This window comes from Camelus bactrianus, chromosome 16 (genome assembly GCF_048773025.1).
Source record: "Camelus bactrianus isolate YW-2024 breed Bactrian camel chromosome 16, ASM4877302v1, whole genome shotgun sequence".
NCBI classification, from domain to species: domain Eukaryota; kingdom Metazoa; phylum Chordata; class Mammalia; order Artiodactyla; family Camelidae; genus Camelus; species Camelus bactrianus.
The window spans coordinates 37,705,297-37,722,952 of record NC_133554.1 but is presented as its reverse complement, the minus strand read 5'-3'; the positions used below and the strand labels follow the sequence as shown (position 1 = coordinate 37,722,952).

At 33.3% G+C, this 17,656-nt stretch overlaps 1 protein-coding gene across 10 annotated transcripts in view; it reads left to right on the top strand.

The window, feature by feature from the left end:
* Positions 1-17,656, top strand: part of NF1 (neurofibromin 1) — a 225,348-nt gene that overhangs the window by 126,417 nt on the left and 81,275 nt on the right. For 7 of the 10 annotated variants that reach the window (XR_012499533.1, XM_074343088.1, XM_074343083.1 and 4 more), the window contains 6 exons: positions 721-783; positions 4,543-4,701; positions 5,232-5,329; positions 6,605-6,751; positions 8,689-8,835; positions 11,418-11,528. Coding sequence is in view for 9 of the 10 variants with exons in the window: in XM_074343088.1 (XP_074199189.1) it covers positions 721-783; positions 4,543-4,701; positions 5,232-5,329; positions 6,605-6,751; positions 8,689-8,835; positions 11,418-11,528 (725 nt within the window). In the remaining variant the exon portion in view is untranslated. The remainder of the gene's footprint in view (positions 1-720; positions 784-4,542; positions 4,702-5,231; positions 5,330-6,604; positions 6,752-8,688; positions 8,836-11,417; positions 11,529-17,656) is intronic. The other 3 variants (XM_074343085.1, XM_074343086.1, XM_074343090.1) reach the window with 1 other exon arrangement.

Sequence of the window (17,656 nt, the reverse complement as noted above, 5' to 3'; positions counted from 1 at the left end):
AATTAATGCTTGTTTCTAGTTGAGCTGATAACATTCTTTCCCCAAATGTTGCAGAGCTTTTTAACCTCCTCTGATTAGAACCTTTTCAGGAAATAGCCTGCAAACAGAAAGATAAGTGAAATTTTAAGAGTAATCTTTCTTAAAGAGAGAGAGTGAAATTTTTAATTCAGAATCTCTAGAGTGTATTTTTCTATTATATTTAGCCATTTAATGTTCATTTTTTAATCAGTAGGATCTGAATTAAATTCCAGCTATGAAAAAAAGAACTTTTAAGTCAATTGAAGGATACACAGAGAAGTGTACATAAACCTATATATCAAGAAAAAATTGTGGAGACATATAGCAGTGTTTTTAGTGTGTCATCTACTTATAATGAACATTTTATATAAAATTTATCAAAAGCTAGGAATTAACTAAAATGTAAATATTAAATATCCTCAGATACTCTTGAGAACTTTTCTGTGATTTATAGCCAGAAATAGTAGATATGATTGTCTCAACATTTCTTGCTATTTATTTAGTGCTTTGGCTTAAACATGTAGTAAAAATGAAAATCCAGAGATAAAATTCATCCCTCAAAATTCAGTTGATTTCTAATTTTTTGTTGATTCCATTTGTGTTACATTTTGATCGTGTAATTTTATGTACAAGCCAACATTGTTTTTGTTGCTGTATGTAGTTGGTGCTGTGACTTGTTTGTGCTCATCTCTGTTCCTGTAGGCAACTTGCCACTCCCTACTGAATAAAGCTACAGTAAAAGAAAAAAAGGAAAACAAAAAATCAGTAAGTTTGGAGAACTTTTTTTTAGCTGTTTCTTTCGAAGCAAAACAAAAATCTTTTGCTGTTTGTTAAGAACATCTTCACTGTAGCCTATTTGACCTTCACTGTAAAATCATTCTACTAATTCTGGCACAAAATAGCTTTCATTTCAATTAACCCTGGAATTAAGTTACATTGAAACATTCTCTGTGTTCCTTTGGTTTGATTTATCCCAAAGGCATTTTGGGGGCATTTGTTGCATTGGATATCCCTGGTTTAATTTTATTATTGTTATTTTGAAAATTATAAATGAATGCAAAAGAAACTTAATTTCAAGGCCTTAGGAAATGCTGACTCTCTTCATTCTTGCTTCTTGTTTGCAGGTAATGTGAGTGATTTCTTTTCCTAGAGATGAAAGTTTTTCTTAATTGTTAGAAGTACATGGAAGGAAAGTGTCACGTTCTAAATCTTACTTAAAAGTAGCTAAATTTAATTTTTTACTTCTTATATTTTCATCTAGACAGTTTCCTCCAGAATTTAGATATTTGTGAAATTCTAATGGTGAAACAAAACCACTTTTACCTTAGAAAAAATCATCATTAAACTATTGGGACTGAGAACATAGTACTTTTGAAATAAAGGAAAACAGTGAGTCTATATTTATAGAGAAATACCTTATTTGTAAACATGGTATGAATATACCCCTTACTTTTATGACCTTGCCCTAATTTAAAAGGAAGAAAATTATGGTAGTCATAATAATTTTTTTCCTGTGAGTGAAATTTGTCCAAAATATTAACATGCATTCATTTAAAATTTGCCATTATCTTTCAGTATGACTGATCTTGAATCAGGCTGAGTACAGCCTTTGTACATATAATCCAAATGAATTTAGAGAAGGATGTAAAGAAAACCTTTAGGAGTCATGTAGGTAGTTTACTTTAAAAGGTAAAATTTAGAATATAGTATTCATCTGGTTTCATCTTTCATTCCTTGTCTGAGCTTCACATATAACAAATTTTGATTGTAAATTCAAAACTAAATTAAAATTTATAGACATATGCTTTTATATCAATTTAGGAGATTCTTTTTTGGGTATGTTAAGTAAATTTGGTCAGCTGTCAGCAAATGGATTGGATTGGATGGCCATCTTGCTTAATAAAAACATTTCTTTCTAATGCTTCAGCCTTCTAATTCTCAGCATATGTGGATATAACATAATATACACCATCACTGTTGAAATTAATTTACTGTTTCTAACATTCTTGTTCAGTGTTTCACTAATGCTGTTGTGTAGTGTATCACATAAATTAAAATTCAGGCTTTCTGTGTTTCTCTAGAGCATGTTTTCTAGCCTTCCTAATAACATTGCTTTATTTATTAAGATTGTGTCTAAAATTGTTTCTTGAAAAATTTTTTTCTACTAGTGTTATTTTCAGATTTAAAAAATGTTTCTAGGTAACATGAAGTTGTGGAATGTATTTCTCAGCACAAGTCATATGAGGTCCTCATGGAAACGGAGGGAATCTAATTGGTAATTTGAGATATTTTAGAATGCATTCCAAAGTATGATGGCAGTATAGCCATTATAAATTTAAAATATTGGTTTATGGAGCTGTTGGGGTAACAGAATCTAATGATCTTTTAAAAGCAAGTTAACTTTCTTTTGGGGTGTATGTACCATGAGTTGTAATATGTAAAATATATAGAGAAGGTTCTGGCTTCTGGTATATAGCTATGTAGTTGTATTACGATAATTCTGTTTATTACACTCAAATATATACTGTATAATTAGATCTCCTTTGAGAAGTTAATTGTCAGCCTAACTTAGGTAATTAAGGATATATGGGTTGTGATCCTCTTGCTGATGCACAATGTATGTATTTATTTGTAACATACAGCTTTTAGTGGGGTGTCGGTAGTGAAGGAGACATTTGACTGATACCTGGTTTCCACATACAGACTGGCCCTAATTTGATCTTTTATGCAGAATGTCTTTTGGATCCAAATTAGATTTTTACAGGTTAAAAAGGAAAAAAACAACTTGAGTATGTATATTATGAAGTAAAATCACACTGATGTTAATTAGTGGTGAAAGAAAAAGTAGTATTTTTATATATTGACTCATAAAACTTGTTATAAAGCATTTTTATGGATATTGATAATTTTATCAGGTTTTAGTTCCAAGAATATACTGAAACTGTTGTCAGTGATTATATGATACTTGGAACAATGTATGTTCCTGCAGTGTGGATATTTTGTTTTGACATGAATTGTTTTTGAAAATGTGGAAGATAGTGAAGGTGTAGTACTTGTCATAAGTTTTATAGTATTCTCCCTTTGAGAAATAATTCACTCATGTTCCTTAAATTCTGAGACTGAGTAGTACTGAGTATAAATCAGGTATTAATGTGAGTCACTTTAAAACTTTTTTGTCCTAAAGAAAACCAATAAATAGCTGCCTTCAAAAATGCATTTTAAGAGTTCTCCAAGTTTACATGAGTAATTCATTTTTTGAGATACTTTGACAGCAGGTTAGTATTTTATAAATTAACCAGTTCTTTAACCAGACTCTGACTTTTACCTCTTTCAAAACCACTTTAAGATATTAATGGATTAAACTGAATATGTGCTATTCCTTTAAAACAACCTATTTGCAATTAAATATAAAGCAATTTTTAACCTCCTTCCTTCTTGCTAACTCACTCCTTAAGGGCTTTAAAATTTTATAGGTTTGTTGATAATGTTTCTTATGTTTTAAGATTAAAATTTGTGAGTTCTAAAAGAAACAGTCACAATGGTGGTCTGTGAACATTCTAAAATTGTATGAAGAATTTTGTCTGTGCAACAGTAAACATTCTTTTTTCTGTTCCTACTCCCCAAAAGGTTAAACACTATACTAGATAGTAAAAGCACTTGAGTTTTCTTAATTCTATTTCTAAAACTGTATTTTGGCTAAAAATAACTCTAAAACAGTATTTAGATTTTAACACATTCTACTAAGGCTGCTGTATGTAGCCACCTTCACCAGTTTCCTCTTACTGAATTGTAAGGTTGCTCTTCGTGCAGTAGCACTCAAAGTACTGTACCACCAAGCTTCCTCAGCTGCATAGTATAAACAAAGGTGAGAATGTATTAGTCATAACTCACCCCCATTACCACTTTTACAAAGATTTTTTCTGCTTAAAAAATCATCCTCTATTAAAGTAGTTTTTTTACTAACTTCCTGTCGGATATGATAGAAAATTATTTTGAGATTTTAGGCAGTGAATAAGAACACATTTATAATGCATACCACATGAAGCACTAGAGGAAATAGAATGAAATAATTCTTATTCTTTCCAGAGTTAGTATGGAGTCAGTGAGCCATGTGAATTCACGAGAGGAAATATTACTTTATTGAGGCATTGTGAAGAAAACTAGAGCTGTGTGAAATTCTGCACATACGTCCTGTTTTCTCATTTTTCCCTCATATCTTTGAAATGTAGGTATAATCAATGATGATAAAATTAAGACCTTTTTTCAGATCTCTTCTACACAACTCATCTATGAGACGTCTTTTTTCTTAGATACATTTATCATGCTTTTAAAGGTTGGAGGGCAAGAATTGAGGATAAGCTTTATTTGCTGATGTTTTGGGAGTAGGAAAAAGTAAAAATGTATTGTTCTCAAGGATTGGTCTGTTCAGGGTCTTTGTGCAAAGTTTGACCTTCAAGCTCTTTTCTTCCCATTTCCATGTTTTAATTCAAACCGTATACTCAATTCTCAACTCCTTGTTTTTAGGTGGTTAGCCAGCGTTTCCCTCAGAACAGCATCGGTGCAGTAGGAAGTGCCATGTTCCTCAGATTTATCAATCCTGCCATTGTCTCACCATATGAAGCAGGGATTTTAGATAAAAAGCCACCACCTAGAATCGAAAGGGGCTTGAAGTTAATGTCAAAGGTGAAGAATTATTTTGATAATATAACTATTTTAAATTTCTCTTCAATAAATTTTCAGTTTTTCATATTCACTGTACTTACTTACTCTTGAATTTATTTTTGGAATGCCCTCTGGTTTTCACTTACATGCCTTGTTTTATTTTTATTTGTTTATATTACAAAGGAATTCATTAGACTGATACCTGATGGGCCTTATTATCACTTGAAAATATTTTAGCAAATGTCTTCAGAAGATAGTTTTCTGTGTAATCATTCTGGAAATTCTGAAGTGGAAACCAAAATGTATATTTTATGATTTTTTAAATTAAAAATGTATTAAATAATGTGTATTTTATGTGTATAACTATATGTGTGTGTATATAATAATAATACTAATATTTGGAAAAGAATAGAAATAACACCTAGTATTTATAGACTGAGCAATCATTGCCAGTAGAAATTATATCAGTGAAAAAATTAATATTTTGAAAAGAATATGTGTGGGTGTAGATTTTATAATCTGATCCTTTATAACCTTGTTTTATTGTTTAGATACTTCAGAGTATTGCCAATCATGTTCTTTTCACAAAAGAAGAGCATATGCGGCCTTTTAATGATTTTGTGAAAAGCAACTTTGATGCAGCACGAAGGTAAGCAGCCTGCCACTTAGCCAGTTGCTCTGTTTGAGTCAGATATTTTCACTTCCACTCAAGTCCATGTACTTGGTCTACATGAAGCTCCTGCTTATTAGGTTTTTTCTCTTTAATCTCTAGGACAAGAACATAATTAATCTTACTTTATTTTACTATAAAAAACATTAATGAAGTAAATCCATATTCTTTGTGATTTGGTAGTGATTTCCATATTTAAAAACCAGGAGGGATTTTTGACATAGCTACTAAAATAAAGGATTTGAGTTTGCTACAATATGGAGGAGAGGAAGAAGGAAAAAGCCTTCTTTCAGTAAAAACTAAAACTGAAATGGTACAGATAATGCATAATAGTGTATAATCACAAGTTTTGTGACACTAGGATATTTTTGATACTTTAATTTGAAAGTGTACGTAAACTAAAAGTTTACTCTTTAAACCAAGTAATACAAATGCATATGATTTTGTTCAAGAGTAACTGGAAAACTGTTCAAGTTTTATGATTTTAGAGAACTTGAGTTCTGCTCGATAGGTTCCCAAAACTAACTAGTTGCTTCTCTTTATCTGTCTTGAGTTGCTGGTTTATTTATAAAGTAGGTGTAATACCGTGTTTGCCTGTGAGTTGATTTTAGAGAAACGAATGAGATAAATTATGAGAAAGTTCTTTGTAAATGTAAGTTAACATCAAGAATTCTACTTTTCATGTAGTAGTAGATTCGTAAGTCTAATTGATCTGACTCACAGTCTAAGCTGTACTTGTACAACTCTCTTCCAATTTTTCATTATAGTTTGTACCAACTTCTAATTGGAGTTTAAAAGATACATTGTTGGGTTGCAAACCATAGTGGAAAGAAAGTGAATGTCAGCCTAGGATTTATATTCTAAGTAGATTGACTACCCACAGAAAGTTAAAAGAACAAAGGTTTTGATCCTGGCTTCACCCTGGCAAGTTGTATAACTTTGGAGAAGGTCTTTTGTCTTGTCTGGGCCTCCGTTTCCTTACCTGTAAAGTACTGGCTTCTCTACAAAGTCTCATCCATCTAAATCTATTGTCTGACTTGAGAGCCTACCCTGAAACTGAAGCTAGGCATCAGAAATGGAAAACCAACTTTCTCCTTGTCTCTTCTTGTTTTGTTTAATGATAGTCACATGTGTGGGTTAAACCTCCATATTTGTAATCTCAGTTATTTCACAGTTACTTCATATAAATTTAATTCAGACATAGATATGAGTATATCTGACTTTTGAAATTCTGATAACTTTGCATTTTTGAAGGTTTTTTCTTGATATAGCATCTGATTGCCCTACAAGTGATGCAGTAAATCACAGTCTTTCCTTCATCAGTGATGGCAATGTGCTTGCTTTACATCGTCTACTCTGGAACAATCAAGAGAAAATTGGCCAGTATCTTTCCAGCAACAGGTAAGACTTTCCAATCACGGGGATATTGGAAACTCTCAGTTTAATTTTATATTAATAAAATTATTGGTCATGAATAATACTTTTTATTTTGTGTCTTCTTAAAATAAGAATTATGATTTGGAAAGAGAAATGTAGACTCTCTTTAAAAATACATAGGCAAAAACTTGCCATATTAAGTGGTAACAAGCTTACATAGGTGCTACAGACTTTTTTTTATGTTAAACTAAGAAATCAGAAATTAGGTTTTTAGGTTTTTTCTGGTTTGCAAACATTAGTGTGCAACAAGACATAGAGATGTTTAAATTTACTGAAGATCAAATGAGTATTGGCATCTGAATCTGAAGAACAGCTTAATTTTTAGGAATTTTATAATGAAAACATTGCGATTCTATTGTAAGCCTATAGTAATCCCATTTGTGATACTCTTATGTATATGCAAATAAAGTTTTATATAGATAATTAATTAATTTCAGAATTTTACGTTAGCTAGTCTCTTGTAGCCTGGGTCATTTCCTGTCCTTTCTAATTATTTATGTTTATAAAGGGCCCTCTATCTGAGGAGCTCTCTTAAAAAGGTAGAATGAGTCCAGATTATTTTTAAATGCCAATGAAAATGGTTTGCTCATTCATGGAAAAGATATAAGACCATGAAGCTAAGGCTAACTGATTAAGAAATGGGAGTTTAAAATATAGAACATTTTAATCTTTTATGAATTGTTAATGGCTTGGAGTAGACATGGGCATGACTGATAATGTGTCTAAGACAGAAATATGAAAATGCTTTATCTGTGTGGCACTCAAACTGTGGAACTTTTAAATGCAAAAATTCATTTATCTTACAATAATTCACATATGTATTCATGTAGTTTAATACTAGAGAATTTTTTTCCACTTGGTTTTTTAAAAAATACACATTTCAAACATACAAAAAAGTATAGACCATAGTATAAGAGAGACACATGTCTACTCCCTAGCTTTAACATTATTTTACTGTATTACTTCAGATCTTTAAAACGTTTTATTTCTTGGGGAAAGAAGAGTGTAATTCACAAAAAAGAAAAATTATAGGTATAGGATAGGTATGTATAACATAGTTTTGTATGTTTTAAACTTTTACAGAAATGATGTACTCAATGTAGTCTCTTCATACAATACTCTGAGATTTATCATTTATTTAACTTAGTATTTCGTTGAATGACTGTAACACTAGTTTCATATTTCCTAATTGATCGGTATTTAGGGTTTTCTGTTTTTCATTATTTTTAATAGTGATGTAATAAATATTCTTCATATTTGTCTCCCTGTGTATTACCTAAATGCATAATTGCTGGGTTCCGGGGTATGCAGAACCTCAGCCTGACTAGATATTGCCACATTGCTTTTCAGTGTACGTGCTGATATACACTTTGACCAGCACCGTGTACCTCTTTATACACATCCTCACCAAAGGTGGCATTAGCAAACTTCATAATTTTTTGCCAATTTGATGTTTATGAAATAGTGTCTTATTTTTATATGGTTTTAAATGTTTAATAATTATTGAAACTTCATGTTTACCCTTATTAAGCAGAAATCTGGTATCAGGGACAGTATGTCTATTTCCTAAATAGTGGTTTCTCAGGATGGATTCTTTTCATTCTAAGAGACAGTGGATCAAAATGTTATTTTTACTTACTGATTGTCTGTTTAATGGGAATGGATTTAGAATACTGGAACAGAAAGAATTTTTACGTAAATTTTGTAGTTTGAGGAGTGGTCATATGTCTAAGATGTCTCAGTGTAAATTTAACAACCCCTGAGGTCTTTTTGGTGCAGTTTAGAAATCAGCAGGAACCACCAGGTGACAGTAAAAAGAAAAGCAACCAATGACAGTCTAAAGAAATGTGTACTGCTAAATGTGAACTGCAACTTTTTCCTAAGTAGTTTGCTATATCTAGGGATCACAAAGCTGTTGGAAGACGACCTTTTGATAAGATGGCAACACTTCTCGCATACCTGGGTCCTCCAGAGCACAAACCTGTGGCAGATACACACTGGTCCAGCCTTAACCTTACCAGTTCAAAGTTTGAGGAATTTATGACTAGGTAAAGTACCACGTTGAAATGATGATTGCTTCTTTTTGGTTGAGGTGCAAAGTTTGCCACCAGGCCACTTGTTAGATGTGCTTGTATATTTGATAGAGGATTATCAAGAAAGATGTACTCAGTAACTGCATTGTTATGTTTAGGATTCCACTTCTCTCTTATTCTATGTATTGTTGAAATATGCTTTGTTTTGTGGTTGATTTTAGTATAAAAATAGTGTCTTATTGAATAGTACTTTGTATGTTTTTTTGAGGTGTTTTTGCATTTAATACTTAAAAGGGAGGGTAGATAACATTATTTTCATATTATAGTTAGGGAAAATAAAGCTCAAAGTGAATAATTAATTTGCCTAAGATTCCACACCTCTTTCATAGGTCCTTTGGTTCTAAGTGATGAACTCTTTCTACCACACTGTAACATTTTTCAGAACCCTCCTAAAAGTTAATGGTACTAACTTCTTTTAGATTGAGACTCAGAAAATATAGTATACTTTAATATTGCAAAAAAACTTCTGTGGACATTTTTTTTTAATGTGGACATTTGTTCTGAATCTCATTTAGAGAAATTTAGTTTGCAAGCCACATGATCCTCATTGTTAAATGTTGTTCACCTCTGTGATGTTACAGTGAAGGTAGTTTGCTGAATTCTTTGGTATTTAAAGTACCTTTCATAATCCTTTACACTTAGTCACTTAGTGCTTCATATAGTGAGTGTGGGTTAAGTGTTTTTGTTCATAGTGTATGCCAGAGGCAGAGAGGAAAAAGCAGAATATGACATTCTGAAGTTAATTCACATTACTGATTTGTATATCATGTGCCTTGCCTTGTTTAAGTGACTGTTATTAATCATATTATGTATAGATCATAGTTTTGTACACATTACTCCAAATTTTTGATATCTTTAGCTCTGTTATATTTTTCTGTGTAACAAATGCTTATTCCTGTGTAACTAAGGAAGTATCTTCTATATAAAAATTTCATGTTACCTAGTTGAAAAGTGTAGTACAAAAATGTAAAACTTTTTTATTCAACATTACCAAGGACATCCTTGCTATTTTTCCATTTTTCTAAGAAAACCTCTTTATTAGTCCTTTTATCTTGACCTAAGACCCTGCCTTCCTTACAAAACAATCTTCTGTGCTTTTGAAGACTAAATGATCTAACTTGTGTAAAATACTTAGAACTAGTGTCTGTTGTATATATAAAGTGTTTAATAAACTTTAGGTGATGTTTTTAAGTTCCCACTGATGCTGTCTGAGACCCATTTTTCTTTTAAAAAATGGGAAGTAGCTTTATAATGTTAACTCTAAAAATAAAAATTGTTAAATTATTCAAAACATAGAAATCTAAGAGAATGTAAAAATTTTTTCAGTTATTTCACTTCTTAGAGATAATTCAGTTAGCATTTGGCCAATAGCTTCCCAATCATTCAGCTATACACATGTGAACCTGTTTCCCTTGTCAAAGGATGTCTAGATTGTTTCCATTAATATTAAACAAATGCTGACCTGGTACCAGCAACAGGATGAACTGAGATAATACAACCTCTTCTCCCACCCCCAGGACACATGAAAATACTAGGTAAAATAAAATATGTTTTAAAAATAAAGTATTTTTAGTGGGGAGGGTATAGCTCAAGTGATAGAGTGCATGCTTAACATGCACAAGGTCCTGAGTTCAGTCCCCAGCAGCTCCTATAAAAATAAATAATAAAACTTAATTACCTCCCCCCTGCCCCCCCAAAAGTATTTTTAAATGCGTATTTGGAAAAGAAGTTCACAGCAAATTAGCTGAAAGGCAGTACAGAGAGACAAAGAAATGTAAAATATGAAAGAGTTTAAGAGATGCATATAACAGAATGGGAAGATCCAACGTGTCTAGTAAGTGTTTCAGAAAGAGAGCTTACAGAGAACAGTGAAGAGGTCATATTTAAAGAGACAACAGATGAGAATTTTCCAGAGTTGGTGAATGACATAAATCCTCAGATTAAAGACACACACTGAGTGTTGAGCAGAATATATGAAAATTAAACCATACTTTTAAAGAAATGTTTAAAAATATATATAGGAATATAATTATAAAAGTGATATTCAGAATCAGGGAGATTAAAATGGATGCTAATGTTGGTGTTGGCACAACTGTACCAGTAAATAACCATCTGGAAAAAGATGCTTATATTATTTGTGAGGATAAACTCCCATGAAGAAGAAAACTTGGGCCTTTCTCACTCATATCAAAATCAATAAGCCAGAAAAGAAAAGGTTGATAAACTGAACTCTTAAAGAACAAATAAATAAAAATGGAAGAACTTCTGTCTAGGAAAAACAATGATTAAAAACTATTCTATGGCTAATATCCCTGTCCAGGAGTTTTCTTAGCATTATCTTATGAACCATTCTTTGTGGTTCAAAGAATAACACCTTGAAATTTTTGGTACATGTGGCCACATTGCCCTTCAGAAAGCATGTTGCTTTTAGATACTTTGTCATTTTGTATATTTTATCATTGATCCAATTGTGGATTTTTGTAGATACTCAGTGGACATTATAAAGCCTATGAGTTGCTCTTTTATTTTTTTTTCAGGCATCAAGTACATGAAAAAGAAGAATTCAAGGCTTTGAAAACATTAAGTATTTTCTACCAAGCTGGGACTTCCAAAGCTGGGAATCCTATATTTTATTATGTTGCACGGAGGTAAGAAACACTATGTTTTTTTGTTTTGTTTTGTTTTGTTTTAATTGAAGTATGGTCATGCTGTGTTAATTTCTAGTGTATAGCACAGTGATTCAGTTGTGTATACACACACACACACACACACACACACACATACACATACACACATTCCTTTTCATTTTAGGTGACTATAAGGTATTGAGTATAGTTCCCTGTGCTATACAATAGGACCTTGTTGTTTATCTGTTTTATATATAGTAGTTAGTATTTGCAAATCCCAAACTCTCAATTATCCCTCCCCACCTCCTTTCCCCACCTGGTAACTATAAGTTTATTTTTTATGCCTGTGAGTATGTTTCTGTTTTGTAAATAAGTTCATTTGTGTCATTTTTTTAAGATTCCACCTATAAATGATATATGGTATTTTTCATTCCCTTTCTGGCTTACTTCACTTAGAATGATTATCTCCAGGTCTTTCTATCCATGTTGCTGCAAATGGCATTATTTTATTCCTTTTTATGGCTGAGTAGTATTCCATTTATGTGTGTACACACACACACACACACACACACACACACACACACACCCCCACAACTTCTTTATCCAGTCATCTGTTGATGGACATTTAGGCTGTTTCCATGTCTTGGCTATTGTAAACCGTGCTGCTGTGAATATTGGGGTGCATGTATCTTTTTGAATTAGAGTTTCGTCTGGATATATTCCCAGGAGTGGGATTGCTGGATCATATGGTAAGTCTATTTTTAGTTTTTTAAGGAACCTCCATACTGTTTTCTATAAACTACATTCCCACCAACAGTGTAGAAGTGTTCCCTTTTCTCCCCACCCTCTCCAGCATTTACCATTTGTGGACTTTTTAATGATGGCCATTCTGACTGGTGTGAGGTGATACCTCATTGTAATTTTGATTTACGTTTCTTTAATAATTAGTGATATTGAGCATTTTTCATGTGCCTGTTGGCTATTTGTATGTCTTCATTGAAGAAAAGTTTGTTTAGGTATTCTGCCCATTTTTTGATTGGGTTGTTTGTTTTTTTGTTATTGAGTTGTATGAGATGTTTGTATATTCTGGAAATTAAGCGCTTGTCAGTCTCATCGTTTGCAAATATTTTCTCCCATTATGCAGGTTGTCTTTTCATTTTGTTTATAGTTTCCTTTGTTGTGCAAAAGCTTATAAGTTTAATTAGGCCCCATTTGTTTATTTTTGCTTTTATTTCTATTGCCTTGGTAGACTGCCCTAGGAGAACATTGCTATGATTTATATCAGAGGATGTTTTGCCTATGAGTAACACTATGTTTTAGTTTCTCTCACCAGAGTTTTTTAAATGATGGCAAATGTAGAGAGACAGACAACAAGTTTGGCTTTTTGCCATTTGACTTTATCAGAATTGAAGACAAGCTTTTCTGGGAGAATGAAGCTGGGTAAACCGCCATCTCATTCCGAAATGATGCTCAGTATATTAGAAATTGCTTTTCAGACTACCTATTTCATATTGGCTTCTTTTTGTTACATAATTTTTTAAAAATACCACCTACAGTGAATTACAAAGAGTAAAAAAAATCACAATCTTTTGTTTTCAGGTATATTCTGATTAAATAACATCCACAACATGATAATCAGAAACTTTTTAAAAATGGAAATAAAACTTCAAGAGTCTGTTTCTGAGAACTTTTAGCAATATGTGTGTAAGACAACCTCAGAGTGATTTAACAGATAATTCAGAGATGGTGTGGGAAATTTCTATAAAGATAGCACAGGTGGCAGCCTGGAAAATTGATTGTTTGCTTATGCTGTCTTCAGTAAAGGCTAATTCCTAGAAAGTCTTTCTGCAAATGCTGTGAGCTCCTCCTTCAAAATAGGTGTGATGCTTGCATTGTTTTCCCGGCCATTGTCTTTTCTTTCTTGCCTCATTCTGCCTTCCTTTCGAGAACGCGTCTATGATGTTATTTGGCCAGTTTTACTTCTTCCCATTTAGTGTGACATAAACTCATGGTAATTGAACCTTAGGAACAGTGTGATATAATAGATAGAACACTGGCTTTGGAATCTCAGAGACAGTGTTTACTTTTAGTTCTGCTATTCACTAGGCTGTAGGAGTTCATCTTTCTGAATTTACTGAATTTAATATAAATTGAGGAATTATTTCAGTAGACTTAGTGGTCATGGGTGGCAAAAAGTTGGCAGTGTATTGGAAACAAATGGAGGTTGAGAAATAGTGACAGAGGAGTGAAGGAAGGAAGGTGGAAGTTGGGAAACTCATTTAATCAGATAATTCAGATAGCATTAAAACCAATAAGTCCGAAGACCTGGGGTGTTAGGGAACCAAGAGGGCATAGGAACTTTCACTTATCCTTAGCCCTCCTCTTCAGCAGCTCTGAGTAATATCTCTTCAACTTCACCTGAAAGTCTTCTCTCCAGCTTTGATTTCAGGTGCTGTTTCTAAATTGCCTAAGATGACTTTGATTTTCTTTTGCAATGAGATGAACCATGTTTGTATTCTAATCCCAACCTTTAATACCACCAGTGTATTTTGACTTCCCCTATTACTTCTCACATTGATGGGAGAGAGAGAGAGATGTGTGTCCTCCTCCCCGTTTAAATTCTTGTTAGTTTATAAATGGCAGAGATTTCTGGAAAACCTCAAAGCTGGGTTTTTTCTTCAGGATCAGACTGTAAGATTGTGTTCCTTCTTTACAGTGGTCTGTACCATACAAGGCCAAAGGAAAGTAGCACGGGTCTGATGCAAACACCCTCTGTGGGACTAAGTCAGCGAGATTTCCAGGAAACCTATATAACATGGTGACTTGAGAGAGCTAAGGATTCCAGCTTGCTGTTTCTGCGTAACCTTAGACAAGTTAGTTTTTAGAAATGTTAAAGAATAATAATAATATTTTGAAGAAAAGAGGGGGAAATGCATATAAAAACTATCCTGTCTACCTCTCCCATAAAGTATTTTGTGACATATGAAGTTCTGTACAGAGTATGTTTGAGGTTTTCTTTTGTTGTTGTTGTTTTTGCTTTTGAATATAACTGCCAATTTCAAGACTTTCAATCATTTCAGCTTCTTATTTAGACTTATGAGAGCACCTCCTGGTCTTCATTGTCACCTGGTGTGAAGCCTCAGGTTCAGGATAGATGAGCACTTAATAGCTCAGAACAGAGAGAGGCTCAGTTCATCCACTGTATACAAAAGCAGAAGAAGATAGTAAAGGCCTTGTCTCTATCCAGCCAACTTTGTCAGAGAACAACTAGGCTTGACTTTCTGACATTCCTGTGTTTCTGTGGCTTAGACTTCCGTGTATTAGTTTATGTCTTTTGAGCTGTAGATTCTAATCTCCTTTACAGATAGTCCACAGACATTTCAAGCTTCAAGTGTCCAAAATTCAGTGTATATTCAAATAAACTCCTTTTTCACACCATATTCTCTTTCTCAATAGCAGCACCATCCCTTCTCACTCCAGAAACCGTAATCATTTTATATTCTTCCCTCTTTTATCCTCCTTAGATCAATCACCAAGTCTTGATTTTTGTTGTGTGATCTAGGCAAGTCAATTAAGTTGTTTTAGTCAAGCCTTTGTTATTGCAAATAAGTCATTCTTACTTTCTGAAGAAGATAGGCCTAAACGTGAATCAGAGCAGAGACTGCCCAGATGTAGACAGAGTTTAGATGGCTGTCAGTTCTGGAACCAGCTTGTGCTCCCTGACTCTCTCTTGTCTTCACATTCAGTTGTACCTCATGATTTTCCTCTTTCTGTATCTTTTCAGCTTTAACCTCAACTAATAAATCCTTCATTACCTTAATACTGCACACTTCAAATTCCAGAAGGAGAACGTTCAGACAAAAAGTACCAGTTTGGCAAAACCTTTAACTCTGTGTGTTGGCCAGCCAGTAGATTTATGCCTGCTTCTAAGTCAAGTTCTTGCTTCTTACCCAGCAGTCATGTGGTTCAGAATGACTTCCTAGTGCTATTCCTTTATCAGGGGCTGTCCTTAGGTATGTGTTTTAATTTTTTAAATTGGATCTTAATGGTTTAACACTTCTTTTAGGTACCTTGGAAGTGTCTTTTGATTCCATTTCCCCCACTGCCATTACTGAGATTCTCTTACTAGCTTTAAACTGTACTAATGCAGCATTATTGTTCTACTCCCTAAACCCTACATACCTACTTCCATGTCATCTTAACATTGCTTCTGGAGGCAGTTTCCAGTGCACACCTAATCTTGTCTTTATGTGTTAAATAGCACCATTGAGTCCCCATATAAAATCTAGGCTCTGTAGTTGGGTGTGCTGGGTGCTCCCTAATTTTGACCTAAATTGGTTTCTAATCTTTTCCTGCTATTCCCTCCCATATACTTTTGCTCCTGCGCTGTAACAGGTAAAGTAACAAATGCAAGGACAGTGTTGCAGCATTGTTTATAGTGGCAAAAAAAAAAAAAGTAACTATATATCAAAAGGAAATTGTTGAATAAATGATGATACATCTGTATTATGTAATAATATGTAATGTGTTAAGTTTCTTTTGCTTGTTATAATAGTGGCAGAAACAAAATTTAAACTTGTGTAAACCAAATGGGATATCAATTGGCACATGTACCTAAGGAGATCAAGAGATGGACTGGCTTCTTACATGACTATATGCAGATCTTTGAACAGTGTCATCTGGAGAACATCTGTCTTCTCCGTCTCTTGACTCTACTTTGTGTTGATTTTATTCCCTGGCAGCTCTTCGTAAGCAATAGCCGGTGATGGTTTGTGTTTCTCCCAGCTTAACAACCCAGTGGAAAAACACCTCTTTCCTAGTAGTTATAGCGAAAGTCCTGGGCTTATTGGCCTGAGTCACCTGCCAGTTCCTGAGGCAGTCACTGTGGCAAGGAGGATGGAATTTCTTAGTTGTCTAGGCCTGAATCATGTGCCCATCCCTGGAGCTCAGGGGTGAGCCAGCCCTACTTGAGTTGCATGAACTGAAAGTTGGGGGGAGCTTGGGGACAGGGTTTCCCAAAGGGAAATTGGATTGCCGATATCAGAATCAGGAAAAATGTCAAACTCCCAAATTTATCCCTTCCCATCCCCTTTCCCTCGTAACTGTAAGATTATTTACTATGTCTGTGAGTCTGTTTCTGTTTTGTAGATGAGTTTTTCTTTTCTTTTCTTTTCTTTTCTTTTCTTTTCTTTTCTTTTCTTTTCTTTTCTTTTCTTTTTAGATTCCACATAGGAGTGATATATGGTATTTTTCTTTCTCTTTCTGGCTTACTTCGCTTAGAATAATGATCTCTTGGTCCATGTTGCTGCAAATGGCATTATTTTATTCTTTTTTTATGGCTGAGTAGTATTTGATTGTATAAATATACTACAACTTCTTTGAGATTTGCAAATGTTAGCCACTATATATAAAAATAGATTTAAAAAAAACAAGTTTCTTCTGTATAGCACAGAGAACTATATTCAATATCTTGTAATAACCTTTAATGAAAAAGAATATGAAAACAAATGTATGTATGTATATGCATGACTGGGACATTGTGCTGTACACCAGAAATTGACATATTGTAACTCACTGTACTCAATAAAAAAAAAATTAAAAAGAATGATTTCAGAGGGAAAAAAATCAGGAAAAATGGATTCTGAGCAGAAAAAGTAACAGAAATCCTCTAATGTAGCTTTAAAAAGATCCAGACGACTTACTCTGACACTTAACATGCAGTGTGCAAAGGAATATGGGTGTGTATGTGCACATGTATATAGTATGTATAGACTGAGAAGTGAGTAAAAGTATGCACAGTAAACTAGTTCACATTGCTTATCTCAGGGGGAAGTATGATTGGAGTAGGTGAGGACCAATTATAGTATTTCTGTAATATGTATATCTTTGTACTGTTTGACTTGTTGCCAGGAGCACGTTATTTTTGTAAGAATAATTAAAAATATAAAACTTAAAGTACAATGAAGAGTTTTTCTCTTAGGAATGTTGTGATACGTGGCAATGTTGTAATACCTGCTTTTTGGGTGTCAGTAGTAATAATGTTAATAGTGAACATTTACTGAGTGCTTTCTTTGCATGAGGCAAACTGTACATATTATATGCTTTTTCTTTTAACCCGTAAAATAATCTGCTGAAGTGTTATGACTACC